Source organism: Ictidomys tridecemlineatus, chromosome 6 (assembly GCF_052094955.1).
Source record: "Ictidomys tridecemlineatus isolate mIctTri1 chromosome 6, mIctTri1.hap1, whole genome shotgun sequence".
Lineage (NCBI taxonomy): Eukaryota > Metazoa > Chordata > Mammalia > Rodentia > Sciuridae > Ictidomys > Ictidomys tridecemlineatus.
This window is the reverse complement of record NC_135482.1, coordinates 170,331,973-170,350,387: the sequence shown is the minus strand read 5'-3', so window position 1 is coordinate 170,350,387 and position 18,415 is coordinate 170,331,973. Positions and strand designations below refer to the sequence as shown.

General features: G+C 32.6%; 1 protein-coding gene across 5 annotated transcripts in view; it reads left to right on the top strand.

Moving 5' to 3' along the window:
* Positions 1-18,415, top strand: part of Nbea (neurobeachin) — a 603,852-nt gene that overhangs the window by 330,665 nt on the left and 254,772 nt on the right. For all 5 annotated transcript variants that reach the window (XM_078016116.1, XM_021730370.3, XM_021730357.3 and 2 more), the window contains 2 exons: positions 6,304-6,412; positions 9,687-9,853. In XM_078016116.1, coding sequence (XP_077872242.1) covers positions 6,304-6,412; positions 9,687-9,853 — 276 coding nt within the window. The remainder of the gene's footprint in view (positions 1-6,303; positions 6,413-9,686; positions 9,854-18,415) is intronic.

Here is an 18,415-nt window from a genome sequence, read left to right as displayed (position 1 = left end):
AAAATGCCTAGAAAGGTAACTATGTGGATAAACAGTTTCATTTATGATAGCATCAAAAAGTATAATATAGTAATAAAATGAAAGGATGCTCAATATTACTAATCATTATGAAAATGCAAATCAAAACCACAAAGAGATAACACATGATATCCATTCGGACAGGAAATAACAAAACTAGAAAATAGCAAGTGTTATTAAGAATGTGTAGAAATTAGCACCCTTGAATACTGTTAAGAATTGTGAGCTGATGCAGATCCTAGTTCCTTCTCTGCTTTTATACCAAAAAGAATCAAAAGCAGGGACTCAAAAATTATTTGTTTTAATATCCATATTCATAGCTGAATTAGTTTTAGTAGTCAAAATGTTGAAGCAACTCAAGAGTCTATTGGCAGATGAATAGATAAATTGTGATGTGTACAGGTAATAGCATATAATTCAGCATTAATAAAAAGGAATGAAATTCTGATACAATACAGGTAAAATGTGAGGATATCATGCTAAGTGAAATAAGCCAGTCATTAAAGGATAAATACTACATGATTCCAATTACATGAGATACACAGAGTAATCAAACAGAAAGACAGAAAGTAAAATAGTGGTTTCCAGAGGCCAAATGTGAAGGAGGAAGTATGAGTAATTTTTTTTAATGACTAAGGAATTTTAGCTTTTCAAGGTAAATGAAATTATGTGAATGAATGGTGATAATGTTAGCAAATCAAACTGAATATACTTGATGTTACTGTTCAGAACACTTTAATAGGTTGAGATGAATTTTATGTGTATTTTATTCCAATTACAATTAAATTTTTAAAATATGATATTTAGGAATAACTTTAGCCAAAAACAGTTAAAGACTTGCACGTTGAAAACTTTGAAACATCATTGAAAGAAATTAAAAAGCCATAAATAAATGAAAATACCATCTATAATAATGGTTTGGAAGAATTAATTTTAAGATGTAAAAACCAGATATATTGACACATGCCTATAATCCCAGCCACTTGAAAGGCTGAGACGGTAGAATCACAAGTTTAAGGCCAGCCTCGGAAATTCAGAAAGACCCTGTGTCAACATATAGGAGAACATATATGTAGCTCGGTGTTAAAAGCCTTGGTTCATTCCCTAATAACGGGAGGCAGGATTGAGGGGGTGTATGCCATGCCACTTCACATTCCATAGAGTAGCTGCTATTGTTTAAGTAAACAATAAAAAGTATCAGCAAGGATTTGCAGAAATTACAACTGCCAGGCATTGTCTGTAGGAGGTGAATGGTGCAGCCACTATGGAAGACATTTAGCGGTTTCCTCAACAAGTTAAACACAATTACCATATGACTTGGCACTTCCACTGTTAGGTATATTCTCAAGAGAACTGAAAATATGTTGACACAAAAGTTGGTAACAGGATTATTCAAAGTATGCAAAAAATGTAAACAACTCAGATGTCCATAAACTGATGAATGGGTAATCAAATGAAGATACATTCAGCAATGTAATACTATTTGACCATTAAAAAGAATGAGGTACTGATGATGCATGCCATGACACAGATGAACCTAGAAAATATACTACATGACATAAAAGGCCATATCTTGTATGAATCCTTTTAAATGAAATATATAGAATAGGAAAATCAGAGACAGAATGTAGATTAGTATTTACCAGAAAGAGGAAATTGGTACTCACTGCTAATAGGCGTAAGAATTTTTTGGATATCTATTCATTGTAACTTATATGATTTTTCTAAGGTGACTGAGATTAGAGTAGGAAAGACATTCATGCCACTTCTCAAAAACTGAGTAAAAAAAAATTTGAAAAAGAAATACAAATTGGATAAAAAAATGTGGCATTTATACACCATGGAATATCACGCAGCACTAAAAAATGACAAAATCATGGAATTTGCAGGGAAATGGATGGCACTAGAGCAGATTATGCTTAGTGAAGCTAGCCAATCCCTAAAAAACAAATACCAAATGTCTTCTTTGATATAATGAGAGCAACTATGAACAGAGCAGGGAGGAAGAGCAGGAAGAAAAGATTAACATTAAACAGAGACATGAGATGGGAGGGAAAGGGAGAGAAAAGGGAAATTGCATGGAAATGAAGGGAGACCCTCATTTCTATACAAAATTACATATAAGAGGTTGTGAGGGGAATGGGAAAATAAACAAGGAGAGAAATGAATTACAGTAGATGGGATAGAGAGAGAAGATGTGAGGGGAGGGGGGATAGTAGGGAATAGAAAAGGTAGCAGAATATAACAATTACTAATAGGGCATTATGTAAAATTGTGGATGTGTAACCGACGTGATTCTGCAATCTGCATTTGGGGTAAAATTGGGAGTTCATAACCCACTTCAATCTAATGTATGAAATATGATATGTCAAGAGCTTTGTAATGTGAACAACCAATAAAAAAATAAAATAAAATAAAATTGGTTTTGTGTGTTTCTTAGTACACATTTAGGACTGAGGAGGGAGACCAATGTCTTAGTCAACAATAACATATTTTCAGAGCCAATATAGCAGATAGGTCATAAATTGAGTAAAGGTTCTGGCAAGAGTATGTTTAAAGTGTGGAATTGTGGGACACAGGAAAGGGAGTGAATTTTTGCAGGAGATAAACACTAAAAGAAAAATGGAAGAATTGAAGAACAGAATGTTAGAGGAATTCAAAAGCTTATTTTTGCCTGAGGTAGGGGTTTGGACTATTGATGGGGAGTGAACAGCAGGGGTAGAAGGTTGTAATCTGAGAGCAGGTTCTAGAAGGTTCAAGATTTAAGCAGCAACCAGAAGCAATGGCACACACCTGTGATCCCAGTGACTCAGGAGGTTGATGCAGGAGGATCTCAAGTTTGAGATCAGCTTCAGCAACCGACCCTGTCTCAAAAAAATAAAAAGGATGGGGAATTTAGCTCAGTGGTAACATAACTCTGGGTTTAATCCTCAGTACCAAAAAAAAAAAAAAATTAAGAAGTGAAGTCATGTATGGCCAGTAGATTAGAAATGAAGATCATGGTATTACAAAGGTTAGGAAATTTTGAGCTACAGTGGATAATGGGGTCTCCCAGAATGGTAGGAAGATGTCTGCTTCTCTTTGTAAATAAAAAATATATAGATTAGTTGACATATAACTCATAAATGCTGTAGATAGGACAGACTTCCAGATAATTGATACATTTTCTCTGGTGTCTCTGCAAGAGTCCTTTGTTATACATCCCCCAAATCCCCTTCTTTGTACCTATTAACCAGCCCAACCATGAAACTTTCCCTTCTTGCTGTCTCCTGCTAATCTATTTAAGTTTTGTAATATGCACTAATTTATACAAATTAGATTTCTTCCTGGCTTTTTTTAAGCCTTTAGCATGTGTTAGACAAATATGTTGAATAGTGAATGCTCCATTATCTCACATCTCATCTCTCTTAAAGCCTGTCTACTAACTGTAAGTCAGTAACTTCATCAAAAGCTAATCTATCCATCCATCCTTCCTTCCTTCTCTCCCTTGTTCCCTGAATTCTTCCATCCCTCCCTTTCTCTGTTTCTTCCTTCTGGGAATCAAACCTATATAACTTCTTATTTTTCCATCTTCTTCAGGAACAGATTAATACTATGTGATTTTGCCTTCCAAGATTATTTACAGAGGAGTCTACACCTTTTCCTCCCAAATATTGTTGTTTCTACCAGATTCCTGTCACTTTGTGTTCTCTCAAAAATTTGTGTTGTGGTGGATTGGGGGACTGAAATTAGATGGCTTTTGCATGAAATGTGCCTGTGTCTCTTGGAAATGACTGGAGACATCATTGCCCCCTGCTTTCTGGAAATATCTCCATCTATGTTGCTGCAGTGTAAGATTTCAGTAGTGCCTCTCTCATGCTGCCAGAACTATTCTCACTGCTCCTATAGCAGCAGGGTAGTTTTTTTTTTACCCAGATCTGATCATGGAGTAATTATATCTACGTTAGAGCAGTCATAGATTTTGGAAAATTCCTACTTAGGGCTATCTTGAATTCAGTGCTGTTCAGAATGTATATGATTACCCTGCTATAAAGGAACCATTTACCTGTCAGTTTTTGTCGAAGATGTTACAAAGATCTTGCAGATAATGTAGTAGAATAATATTACAACAGTGCTATGTAATTCAACGTTAATACATTAGTTACCTCAAAGACATATGTAGCTTTTAAAATCATATAACTAATTAGAAAAAATTTTAAAAGTTCTATTTAATCAAAAACTTAGAAATATCAGGACATATACCAATTTTTTCCTTTTGCATAGATGTGTTATTGAAGGAGACAAATGTACCATAGATACATACAATGTAGTGAAGATATAGTAGGAAATACTAGATATAGTAGGAAATAAATACAAAAATTAAAATAGCATTAAATGTATTCCATTCTAATTGAAATTCATGACACCTTAAGCAAAAAAAAAAGTGATGATTCATTTCATTAAGGAACGTGAAAATAAGAAATTATGATCAAAAATAATTTTAGGTTAAAATCTCAGGAGAAAAAAAAACAACAATGAGTAAATATGAGAGTTAGGGTTGGATTTAAAAAGGATATAGATGAAATAGATCAAAGAACTGGAGGTTCTAATACCTTAATTACAGAAAATGCTTTATAAGTTTACCCTTTAAAGAAAATCTAGAAGAAACTGAAGTTAACTTTTCAACTATACCTTGATTTTTCTATAATAAATAATTGTTAGTTGCAAAAGAAGATATTTAATAAGGTAAAAACAAAGGCTTAATCTCTGTTTTTAATTGACAAAATGAAAAAAATAATGTTCATTTGTCATATAAAGGAGAATTGCAGAAGTAAATAAAATTTTACTTTGAAAATGTTATTTAATGAAGATGAAATATAAAATTAAAATTATGGAAAGTATTAAAAACTATGATTTAGGACAAAGTACTTAATTATTCTGAGCACTGATATCTTATATTTAAAAAATGAAATGATAATACATCTGAGGATTCTGTAAGAATTAAGATTATACACTCCTAGTTCATTTACATTGCTCTCTATAAATGGTTTGGTAATAATTGTTATCATCAATTTCCTCCTCTTCCTCCTCCTCTTCTTCCTCCTCTTCTCTCCCTCTTCCTGGTGGTTCTCATCAGCTGAGCACACCTGAGAAGTTGTTTTGCTCTGTCAGTTACCTGGGCCTGCAGTTATGTGGGAGATTGGCTTTGGTCTGATAGCTCATCTTGGCCCAAGGGCTAGAGCACCTCTCTTCTCTTCAAAAGACTTTTACTGTGATGTATGCTTCTTGCAACCTGTTGGCATACTACAGAGAGTGATTTCCAAAAGTTAAAAGCTGCAAAGCATCTTATTTCTTAGCTTCAGGACCCACATAGCATCACTTCTCCTGTATTCTGTTGGTACAGTAAGTCAGGGGGCAAGCCCCTATCTAAGGGAAGTAGAAAGACTCCACTTTATGATGGGGCAATGATGAGTTACCACTGCAGAAGAACATGTGTATGAGAAATACTGTGGCAGCATCTTTGGAAATAACCTCTGCCACAAGTTACAAAAGAAACTGAAGTTTCTTTCCTGTTGTGGATGTGAAAATATCGCCAAATAGTATTGCTAAGTGAGAAAAATTAGATATAGGACAGACTATATATTAAATTAATATTAGTGTTGGAAAATAATATTTTATGAGTATTTTAAAAGTCTTTGAAAATACCCAAGAAATGAACAATGGATACCTTTTGAGGTTGGAAATTAGTTGACTGGGGAATGTATAAGAGGTTTTTTACTATTTTACTACACATTTTAAAAACAACTTGAATCTTCAAATATATAATATATAACTTAAATTGCTTTAAAATTTTAATTTACTGTAGTCCCAGTATTTAAAGGAAATTTAGAAGTAAGGCCTTTAACCTATGTTAATTAAAATGAGAATCCATTCTGTTTATTTCCTAATATGTGGTCTTTAAGCTTATGTATGAAAACTAATTTCTATGATGGTAAAATCAGCTGTTTAACCATTTTAAAACACCCAGCCCAAATCCTTGATTTTTATTCAGTTAACTATCTTTATTGAATTAAAGGAGTCACTGGTTCACATGTAACACTGTTTAAGAGAGGCATTGCTGAAACAGCTTTATGGCATATTACTATGTTTCATATTTCATGGAATTGTAACTTAAAATATATTAGTTTCCTAATCTTAATATCTATGTATAAATAATATTTGAAATAGTGGAATTTGATAATTGAAAATAGTTGGACTAACCAAAGCTATTAAGAACATTAATTCAAAATGTATTTTTCTTTTTAGATTATTGTGCCATGCTATGAAGGACCATATAGTTCGTGTTGCAAATGAAGCTGAGTTTATTTTGAACAGACAGAGAGCTGAAGATGTACATAAACATGCAGAATTTGAGGTAAGAATTAGGGAGTTAATTAAATTGTGCTTTGCTGTTGTAAGAATCCCATTACTCATTTGTAACTTTACATAAGATTTTTTTTCTTTTTTAAAATTTTGGGACCAGGGATTGAACCCAGGACTGATTAATCACTGTAAGTCACATCCCCCATGTTTTATTGTGAGACAGTTTCTCAATAAGTTGCTTAGGGCCTTGTTGAATTACTGAGGCTAGCTTTGAACTTGCAATCCTCCTGCCTCGAACTTCTGAGCCACTTGGAATTATAGGCATATGCCACTTGGCCATAAGGAATATTTTTAAGAAGGAATTTTTACAGAAAGGATTTCAGGTCTTGTTTTGAGAAGCTTTAATGAATGTCCAACAAAACACTAGTTTGTTTCTACCTTATTTACAACCTGAAGAAATCCCTCTTGGTCCAATGAAGGTATTTTAACTTTACTCTAAGCAGAAGTAAAGAGTAAATAACTAAAGGCAAAATAAATTTTATAATACAGTTACTGTTACTTTTGAGCTAGCAAGATTTATAAACCACAAGATAGACATGAGGATATCATGTGTTTTTATGAATGACCTTATATAGGATTCAACAAATATAATTTCAGTGTTTTAAAGATAGCAGTTATTCAGTATTTCAGTTTATTCAGTATTTCAGTTCATTCAGTTTCCAAAACTAAGTGCTTTTCAGACATATTCAGGTGACCTGACATTTGGCTTAGGTTGGACTCTCGGTGACCTTGAAAGTAATAAATAACTTCACCAATTTATTCTCCTGATGCAACATGCCAACAAGTGTGGTATGGCTTGAAATCAGAGCCCACAATTGCAGTTTTGATGAGGTTTTTATCTCAGTAAAGCAGCTCTCCAAGTCATACAAGTTGATGGACTAGGTCTAGTGATCTCTGACCCAGCCAGCTGAAAAGCATGAGACAGAAAATAGCTATTGTCGCTTTCATACACATAACCTCTGCTTCATTTGGTCAGATGAGACAGCAGGCACTTATCTTATGGAATTGTAACAACCTTATTTGGAAAAAGAATACTAGATATTTTAAACTTTTTTAAAAGTATAGTGACAGGTGTTTGTCAAAGGGAAGTTTTGTATCACTTGAGCAATAAAAATCATTGAATATTTATCAGAGTATCATATGGTAACTTGGATGCCGAGAAAAAATTGAGTTATGTGTTTTTTGAAAGAATATGATTAGGTATAAGACATGTCAGAACTCAATGAAATAAAAATATTCAGTTAACTTTCAACTTCTGTTGGTAAATAAGATAAAGAATATTAACTGAATGTTTGCAGGATCAATTTTGAGGCAATCATATTCTCTCTAAGAACATCAGGATATTTTGTGAAGAAATAAGCAGATCAGTATTTGTCACTTGAGAACATTTAAAATAGATTTTCAAACAATATTAGTTATGAGCTTTAATACATGTTTAAGCTAAGGACACTGTTTCTCAACCATTGTTATTGTTATTCTTATTGTTATTATTATTACTCTCTGAGGAATCTTTTTAGACTTTTTTTCCCAACTTCTCCCCAACCCCCAGAGAATTTTTCACACCACTAACATGCTATATGTCTGTTTGGAATCTTTCTTTGCATCTGTACGTAATACATTAAAAGAAGGGTTTTTTTCACACCCCTACAAACACCAATTTATACCCTGCTAAGGGTGAGATCACTCCCATTATGAATTCATGGCCTAGAGTGATAAGAGGTTTTGAAGGAGACATGAAGAATTAATGGTTTTTAGATTAGATATACATAGCATATAATGTTAATGTAAATCTAATTTTGAAAGAATTGGGTGAATATTGTTTTTTAACACAAGTATTTACATTTGCTTTTAGAGCGATATTAATAAATACATTGATTTATGTGTGTGTGCACTCATTCGTGTTCGCTTAGTTTACCAAACACATGACCTTAAAATTGTAAAAAATTTTACAAAAGTCATGACATTATACTAGGACTTTTTGATGGATTTCTCTACCCCTGTACAAGCCTAAAATTAGGAGAAATAGTATATTTAATTTTAAATGGGTACTTCACAGGTTTTTTTTTAACTTAATACTGTAATTGTTAAGGAAGAAAAATGAAAATTTAATTTTACTCTCCAATGAACTAATGAAATATTAACCTCATTACCAAGGCATATCTTTGTACTAATTGGTAATTCCCTGTACAAAAAGATAAATTGGAAAATGAATTAATCCTTCATAGATTACTATGAGGTTATTTCTCTAAAAAACGATGACTTGTGGTAGTTTTCTATATCAATAGACAAAAGGATGTGTTCAGATACCTTCTGTAAAGTAGATTTTTGCATAGTTATGATGAATGGGAATAGTTATATTTTCTCAGATATATGAGACTTTTTTATTCTTAGTTATATGACTTGTATTACACACTTGCTAATGCTGGAATTTTTAGTCAAATTGATCTGTTCAAAAAACTACTATATAAAAAATAAAACTTACATTTAAAGAGATTCTCCTTTTCATGTTTATATTGGATCTTTTTGATACACAAAGGGATTCATTTATAAACTGTGTTGCTAATGTGAGCAAGAATACAGACAGCTGACATGACAACTGATTATTATGAAAAAGGAAAGATAAGAATAAAGGACTAATTCTCGTGAGACCTTTTGAACACATTAGATTTTAAATTTGGAAAGGAACACCAAGAAAAATCTTGTCTTAGCTCCTTATTTTACATAAATGAAACTAAGAACAATGAAAAAAATGAAGTTTGCATAAAGTGTGAATTAAAATTCAGGTCTGCTGAATTCCCAAATCACTTATTTTTCTTCTATACCATGTGGCCATTCATGAAATAAAAAACTATAAATTATATGACAATTTTTATATTTATATGTGATTATCAGAAAATACCTTTTAAGTGAGATGTGCTATAATGATTAAAATATCAAGTAGATTTTCCTTTTTAGGAAGCCATTTCTGTTTGTGGAATGATAGTTTCTGGACAATAAAGTCATATTTCTAGAACTAAACAGAATCATAAAAGTCTCTGATTACTTTATTTAAAGTTAAACAAATTATTTTACACATACTTACAAAAGAACACATTTACCAATTTGAAAGACAACTACATGTGTTCTTTGGAACAAAACGATAGAAAATTACATTATGTGAGTTTTTCAGATTGAGTTGTTATAACCTTTTCACTTACTGTTAGAGAGATCAAATCTTTTATACACGGTAAAAAAAAATTATTATTATACATTGTATTTCTTTTCAGTCCCAGTGTGCCCAATATGCTGCTGATAGAAGAGAGGAAGAAAAGATGTGTGACCATCTTATTAGCGCTGCTAAACATCGTGATCATGTAACAGCAAATCAGCTGAAACAGAAGATTCTCAATATTCTCACAAATAAACATGGTGCTTGGGGAGCAGTTTCTCATAGGTGAGTTAAAATAAATTAAATGTAAATAACTCATGGGTTAATTATCATAGTTAAATGTAAAGCTTCGACTACAAACTTATTTAGAAAATATCATCATAAAATACAAAAAAGTCCTTAAATTTAATGGTTCTAATCTTCATTTGAATGATTTAGAAGAAAATCTAAACTTTTTAAACTTGTTCTAATGGAAATTATTTCCAATTTATAATTATATGTAACATAATAGAGAATATGTTTAGGAAAATATTTTAGAATTATTTCATATATAATATGGGTTCAGGGCATAAGATGTGGCTCTTGTTTAAATAGTAGCAAGTTTTTAAAACAGCTATGACATTTATATTATTCTTAGTATTTCTTATACACAAGTTATAATTTGCTGTGGAGAAGTAATATATTCTTTTTAAGAGTTTTCTTTTATAATTTAATATGAAGACTTACTTGGGAAGGTTTTTCATCCAAATTTAGAATATTATATTGAGGCCTATTTGATTCTTAATATTGAGAAGGATTTGTTTAATGTACATAGATGTTTCATTGTTTGGGATTTAAATATTCACCATCATTGTATCTTGTTGGTGTATGATTCCCTAATGCAGTATGACATGACCTTCTTTTTCTCCTCTGATTAATCTTGGCTTGAAATCACTTTATTTCATACTAGAATAGCATCAAATGTTTGTTTACCAGACCCATGTAAATGGTATATGGATGTCTTTGCCTGTGATATAAGTCTCTTGCAGCATAGTGTTAGAGTTCACTTTTTAATCCAATCTGCCAGCCTATGTATTTTGACTGAATTTTAGATTATATAAATGATTTAGTGTTATTATTGAGACAGGAATTTTTATTTTGTGTCATTTTGTTTTATTTCTAAAGTTTAAATTGAACTTGATTCTCATTTAATTGACTATGGTGCTTGTTTTAGTTGTTATTTTTCATTTCTTCTTCATGAACTGTTTTGTATACTGTATTTAGTGTAGTATAAGCTTTCTGCTTATGAATTCTTTTAGCTTTTGTTTATCTTGGAAGGTTTTTACTTCATCTTCAATTCTGAAGCTTAATTTTGCTAGGTGTAGTATTCTTGATTGGCATCCATTTTCTTTCAGAGCTTGGTATGTTTTATTCCAAGCACCCCTGGATTTTAGGGTCTGGGTTGAAAAATCAGTTGAAATCTAGATTGGCTTACCTCTAAATGTGACCAGACATTTTTCTCTTATAGCTTTTAAAATTCTTATTTTGTATGTTAGGAATTTTTAAAATTATGTGTCATTGTGTAGATCTGTTAGGATTTTGTATATTTGGAGCCGTATATGCCTCTGTATTTGAATTTCCATTTCATTCTTGAGATTTGGAAAATTATCTGATTTTTTTTCATTGAAAAGTTTATATATTCCTTTAGTTTGTATTTCAGGGCCTTCACCTATTCCAATGAACCTTAAATTTGGGCTTTTAGTGTTATTCTAGATTTCTTGAATATTCTGTTCAGAGTCTCTTAACATCTTTTCCTTATGGTCAGCTTTATTTTCAGGATTAAATACAATCTTTGAGAACTGAAAATCTGTCTTCAAAGTGATATAATCTACTAGTGATATTTTCCATTGAATTTCTAATTTGGTTTATTGATTTCCTTCCTTTCAGGGATTTCCATTTAGTTCTTTTTCAGAATCTCTGTCTCTTTATTGAAGTGATCTTTTACTTCCTGAATTTTCTTTCTGATTTCATTTCTTACATCTTTTAGCTCATATGACAGCTTAACTATGATCTTTCTAAATTCCTTCTCTGACATTTCCTCCATGGTGGTGTCAGTGAAGTCTGCTATTGAAGTATTATGGACTGTTTGTGATGGGTTTTTCCTTTGCTTTTTCATATTGTTTGTATGTTACTTCTTCTTTTAAATGAAGGACTACTTTGTTATCTTCTTTTTCATAAGAGCCCTGAGTTGGATGAATATCCAGGTACTGATACTTTAAGTGAGTGTATGACCACTTCTGATCCCAATATATGTACCACTTTAAGATATGCCACTGAACCCTATTTATTATAATTACTTCAGAACCAAGTCTTCTTCTATTCGACCTTTTAAGAGCCCAAAATGTGTTGCAGTTATTCTCCATGATCTCTCAAATTCAGGCATAAACTTATAATAAAGTTCTGGAATAAATAAAAATAGTGGTTAAATTTAATAAACTTACTGTAAGTGAGGGTTAAAAATAGTGAGGAAGAGAGATTGAGAAAAAAGAAGATGGAAAATAGAGAAATAAAAGAAGGAAGAAAGAAAGGAAGGAGGAGGAAAAGATAAAAAAGATAATTTATGTCAAGGTAGAAAGGAGAAATAGATGAATGATTGGTATTTCAGGATATAGCAAATAATGTGAGAGGATGAGTATTGTGTAAGAGGAGCAAGTATAAACTAGAGCTTGGATAACAAAGATAGGAGGTTTCATTCTATTTAATGCTTTAAATCATTGGATGAAATACATTCAAATGGGTTGAAGGTACGATGTTGGCTATTGTGGGTTGACAATTACCGTTTGAGTTAAAGAGTTCTTTATATGATCAAAGTTACAACAAGTTGTTTATATAAACCATGTCAATGTGAAGAAAATTTTCGCTGAGTCTTGGTTTGGATTTCATTGAGATTAAGTCATTTAGCAGATGTCCATTTGTCTTTGGCTATGGATTTCTCCCGAATTACAAGGGCACAGGAGCCAATTCCCTAGTTGCTTTAGGCATAAGTATTGTTTTTTTATAATCTTCATTAGTTTTGATTAACTACTAGGGCTCATCATTGGACCTCTTTTTGTTTTTATTTTTCTCCCTTTCTAGCTAATTTTATGTAGTCTCATGGTTTAAAAATACTGCCAGTATGTTGATAATGTTCAAATGTATTATAACTAGACTAGATCTCCCTCCAGTCTCCATTCCTGTATATCTATCTGTCTCTTTGGTAGGTTCTCCTTAGATATCTAATACTCATCTCACCGTTGAGTTGTCAAAACGGAGCCCAGATTTTTCTCCCAGACCAGTTTCTCATGTGTTCTTCTCCATCCCAGCCAAGGAAAACTCTGTAATTACCCAGGTCATAAGTGTTGCTCTTAGCTTGACTACTCTTCACACATTTCACCTTGAGCCCTTCTAAAAATAGTATTGATTTTTCAACACAATATATCCAGGGTGTGACTACTTCTCACATTACCTTCAATCAGCTTGGCCCAGGCCATCATTAGTTCTCATGTGATTTATGCAGCAGCTTTTGAATAGTCTTCCTGTATTTGTCCTTGTGCTTCTAAAGTCGGTTCTCAGCACAGTAGCCTAGTCCTTCTATTTAAAATATAGATCCATTTTCTCCTCTGCTCAGAAACCTACAGAATTGTGCTATGCGAGACTAGTGACTAGTCACATGTGGCTATTCAAATTTAATTAATGTAAATCAAATTTTAATAAAACTTGGTGCCTCTGTGGTACTAATTGAATTTTAAGTAATCAATAACCACATGTTGCTATTGACCATCATATTAGATAAAATAGAATATTCCCATCATTGCAGAAAGTTCATATTGGACACTGTTTCCCCAGGGACTTGCCAAGTTACTAGGGGGTAAAAAACACACTTTTTTTCCCTGTTACATATAAAAGGAACAATGGCTCAAAATATTATAACTTTACTATCAGAAATCATGGAGACCAGAAAGAAAATCATCAACCCAGAATTCTATGTTCAATAAAATATCTCTTACAAATTAATGCAAATTATAAACATTCTCAAACAAAGGGAAAGTAAAGAGAATTCCTTCCCAATAAACATGTTCTTTAGGAAATGCTAGAGCACATTCTTCAGGCACAAAGAAAACAAAATCATAGAATTTTGAAATGAAGGAAGTTGTTGTTTTTTTTTTGTTTTGTTTCCCCACACAGTAGGATAGAGAAATGATAATGTTTTTCAAATAATACTAGAACAACTGAACACCGATAGGCAAAAATTAGAACTTGACCTAAACCTCACTCCCTATGTGAACCTTAAAGTATATCACAGACATAAATATAAAATTTAAAACATAGAAGGAAACATAGGAGAAAATTTTCATGACTTTGCTTGGTATTGGCAGTATTATTAGTAACAGCACATAAGTCTGATCCATAAAAGAAAATCACACAATGGACTTCATTAATATTAAAAACATTTTATTTCTTTGAAACATTTTACTGTTGAGAGAATATTACATTGTCAAAAACTGGGATAGCCCAGACTAGGAAAAAATATGTGCAAATCCCATACTTTACAAAGATTAATTTGCAGACTGTATAAGGTACTTTCAAAACCTAATACTAAGAACAAACACTGCAATGAAAAAAGCAAACAAAATATTTGAGCAAAAACTTAACCATAGTATGCAGATGGAAAATAAACACATGAAAAGATACCAATATTCTAATAGTTTTCAACAGTTAACAGTTGAGGGAGGATTAGAGTAGAAAAGGCAATAAGAAGGAGATTTTTGAGACAATAGGGCTATGGTGTATTTTGAGTGTGGGAGTAGTTTCATAATGCTACACATTTACATTTGTTGAGATTTATACAACTGTTATTAAAAAATGAATTTTACTATATGTAAATTAACCATTTTAAAAACCTTGAAAATAAAAAGTCTGGAAAAGTCTTTAAAGATAATACCTTAGTTGTTAACATTAATAACTACCAATCCAGCCTCAGCAATGGTGAAGTGCTAAGCAACTCAGTGAAGACCCTATCTCTAAATAAAATACAAAATAGAGCTGGGGATGTTGTTCAGTGGTGAGTGCCCCTGAATTGAATCCCCAGTACCCAAAAAAAGAAAAGGGAAAAGAATTGCAATCAAATATCTAATTCTTAGTTTAAACTTAAATTACAACTCAGATTATCTGTTATTTCTACACAAACACTGATATATTGAAAATATGTAAATTTTCCTTTCCCTACAATGGAGACCTATAAATTGATTAATTTTCACTGGTTATATTTTGTAATATGTATCCTAAATAAATGTATCATTCTCTAATAAAGTTTATGAATTATTCAGGAAGGGAAAAAAACTATCTCCCAGCAATTTTAAAGTAGTTTATGATGTCACAATTTTAATTAGGAGTATTTAATTTTTTAGTTCTACAGTGAAAAAAATACTATTACACGTTTTGGTGCTATATATATTGACAGCAACTAGATTAAATTTTTTTTGAGAGAGAGAGAGAGAGAGAGAGAGAATTTTTTTAATATTTATTTTTCAGTTTTCGGTGAACACAACATCTTTGTTTGTATGTGGTGCTGAGGATGGAACCCAGGTCACACACATGCCAGGCAAGCACTCTCTAGGTACCGGGTTCGATCCTCAGCACCACATAAAATAAATAAAGGAATTGCATTTATCTGCAACTAAAATATATATATAAAGAAGTTATGTTTTATTTATTTATTATTTATTTATTTATTTTGGAGTCAACCTGTTATTCTATACTTCTTAAATAAGAATTTTTAATATTCAAAATCTCAAGATATTAAAGTCTGAATAATAACTTAATATAACTTAAAATAAGCATTATAAGCTTGAAATAATGAAGTAACACAAAGTAAGCACTCAGTCATAAAGAACACTATGAAGAAGTAGAACTGTAAAGTAAAAATTGCATGCTTTTGAAATCAACTGTAGGTTTGAAATATTCTCATACAGTCCATATTCACTTGCACTTCTTGGCTCTACTCCTATTCCCTTTACTTCAAACATTCACCATTGCCTTCTATGATAGGTACAAACTATAGCCACCATTGTTGAGTATATATTTAAGTTCAATTTAATTTGCACTGGGTCTCTTCCCTGAAACTGGTGGAAAATTTAGTCTCAGTTAAATGAGGTCACTACCCATACACCACACATGCACATACTCCAGGACTATACAGAAACGCTAGTAATCTTACTAGCATAAGGCCAAGGGATTATTTCCCTCTGAGTTCCAGGAAGGTTCTTGGTTTATATGTGAAGGTAGGTCTGTTTCTGCCTGAAATGACACATAGTTTCATCAGGGAAAAGAGCTTCGGCCCCTAGGATGTAGTTAACTTACATTCCTACCCTTTGATTGGGAGTAGATGTACCCCATCACCTTTAGTACCACCTTCTATGTCATCTTCCCAGGCTTGGAATAAGCACCCATGTTACCCTGGCTACCTCAGTCTCCTCGCCACAAAAAAAGCCTCTCTTTCCATCCTCTCTTTTTTTAACATTTTATTTGTTTTAATTAGTTATACATGACAGTAGAATACATTTATGCACTTGGATATGTCATACATAGATGGGATGTAATTTCTCATTTTCCTGATTGTACACATTGCAGAATCTTATTGGTCATGTAGTCACATATACACATACAGTAATAATGTCCATTTATTCTACTATCATTCCTATCCCCACATCCCCTCCCCTCATTTCCCATCACTTCCCTCTACCTAATCTAAGGTAACGCTATTCTTCCCTAGTGCCCCCTGCCCTGTTGTGAATTAGCATCTGTATATTAGAGAAAACATTTGATCTTTGGTTTTGTGGGATTAACTTATTTTGCTTAGCATGATATTCTCCAACTCCAACCATTTACTAGCAAATGCCATAATTTCACTCTTATTTAAAGCTGAGTAATATTTCATTGAGTATATGTACCACATTTTCTTTATCATTATTTATCTTCTAAGGGACACCTGGGTTGGTTCCATAGTCTAGCTATTGTGAACTGAGCTGTTATAAACATTGATGTGGCTGCATCACTATAGTATGCTGATTTTAAGTCCTTGGAGTATAAACCAAGGAGTGAATATCTGCGTCGAATGGTGGTTCCAATCCCAGTTTTGTGAGGAATGTCCATACTGCTTTCCATAGTTGTTGTACCAATTTGCAGTCCCACCAGCATTATTGTTGCCTGTATTCTTGATAATTGTCATTCTGGAGGAGTGAGATGAAATCTTAGAGTAGTTTTGATTTGCATTTCTCTAATTGCTAGAGATGTTGAACAGTTTATTACATATTTGTTGATCAACTGTATTTATTCTTCTGTGAAGTGTCTGTTCAGTTCCATCCTCTCTTATAGGAAAGTTCAGGTACTGTTTTAAAAGAATGTTTCTTTAAATAGGAATGCTTCATGTGTCCACCAAAAAGGTAAGAGAAGTCTCATGTCTCTTGGATTCAAGATTCTGCTCATTCTGGAGGATGTGTCCTAGAGTGCGGTGGAAATATTGCTTATTTTCTGATCCTTTCAGATTCCCAGGCCCATTTCTTTCTATAACTATCTTAAGACATACATCTAATTCAGAGGTATTGTAACTAGAATAGAGTATTCCCACATGGGGAATTTGAACCCTTGACATTCATCTCTTTATGCTATAACTAATTGAGGTTACCAATTCTAACTGCTTTAAAAGACAAAACATAAATCTAAGTTAGGTAGAATCTTCATGACTTATTGATTTAATAAAAAGGGAAAAATGGAGGATGTTGTTCAATTTGCTGTCATGGTTCACTAAGTGAATGGTGGTAGAATGGTTTCATTCTTAGACCTGAAAAACACAGAGGGATCTAGTATATAGCAGAAGATAGTTATATTGAATCTGCATTGCCTGTGGCATGTTCTAGTGGACATGTTTACCAGGAAGTAGAACACAGAACTCCAAATGACATAGGTCACTACTTATGCACACCATAACTTCCTCAGATACATTTGGAACATTCTTTACAATAGCCAACATATTCTATCTCTCGAAGTCTTCCAGTAAAGGGCATCTAGAAAACATCCCTAATTTATTTCTTTTCTCCAGTCTTTCCTCCACTTATATAACCCACATAGAGAAATCTGTTAGCAATTCCTGTCAGCAGTACATCTAGATTATATACTTTATTTTTTCAAGCTCTGAAAATAGTTAGAAGATGGATTGCTCCATGGTTGTGTTTTGCTGGGTAGATTCTTCAAGGACAAGGAGCACGGATATTAGAAATTAAGAAAGTAGTCAATCAAGTATTATAGTTAGCCTGAGATAGTTAAGAAGGGTATGTGAGGAAAATAAGGCAGAAAATAAAGGGGTTAAGAAAACAAGCATCATTGAACTGAAAGGTTGGGAAATTGTAGATATGAGTTTAAGATATCAGAAATACAGCAATCCAAGATTGACACATCCAGATCATGGTCATGAGAGTGGTAGAAGAAGTTGTTTGAAGATCTTGGTAACTAGGAGGTAAAGAAACTGAAAGGATAGAATCTTGCATTTGGCATTTATGTTGAATTGCTCAAGATAATTCCAATATTTGGCTGGCAAGGAAAATCATGAACATCTTCTCAATCTTTAGTAGATAAGAGGACTGACTAGGCTTGTTGGGGCCGGGAGAGGACGTCAGGTGAGGAGACAGGTAAGATTGTGTTGCCAGATTCTGCAAGAGCTGGGAAGAGTCTTAGTTTATCTTTCTTAAAACAAAATGTAATGAAAATGAAGAGAATTTAAAGTATGTGCAGTATGCCAGAACTTAAAAGGCTGTCAAAATTCATTTTCTCCAA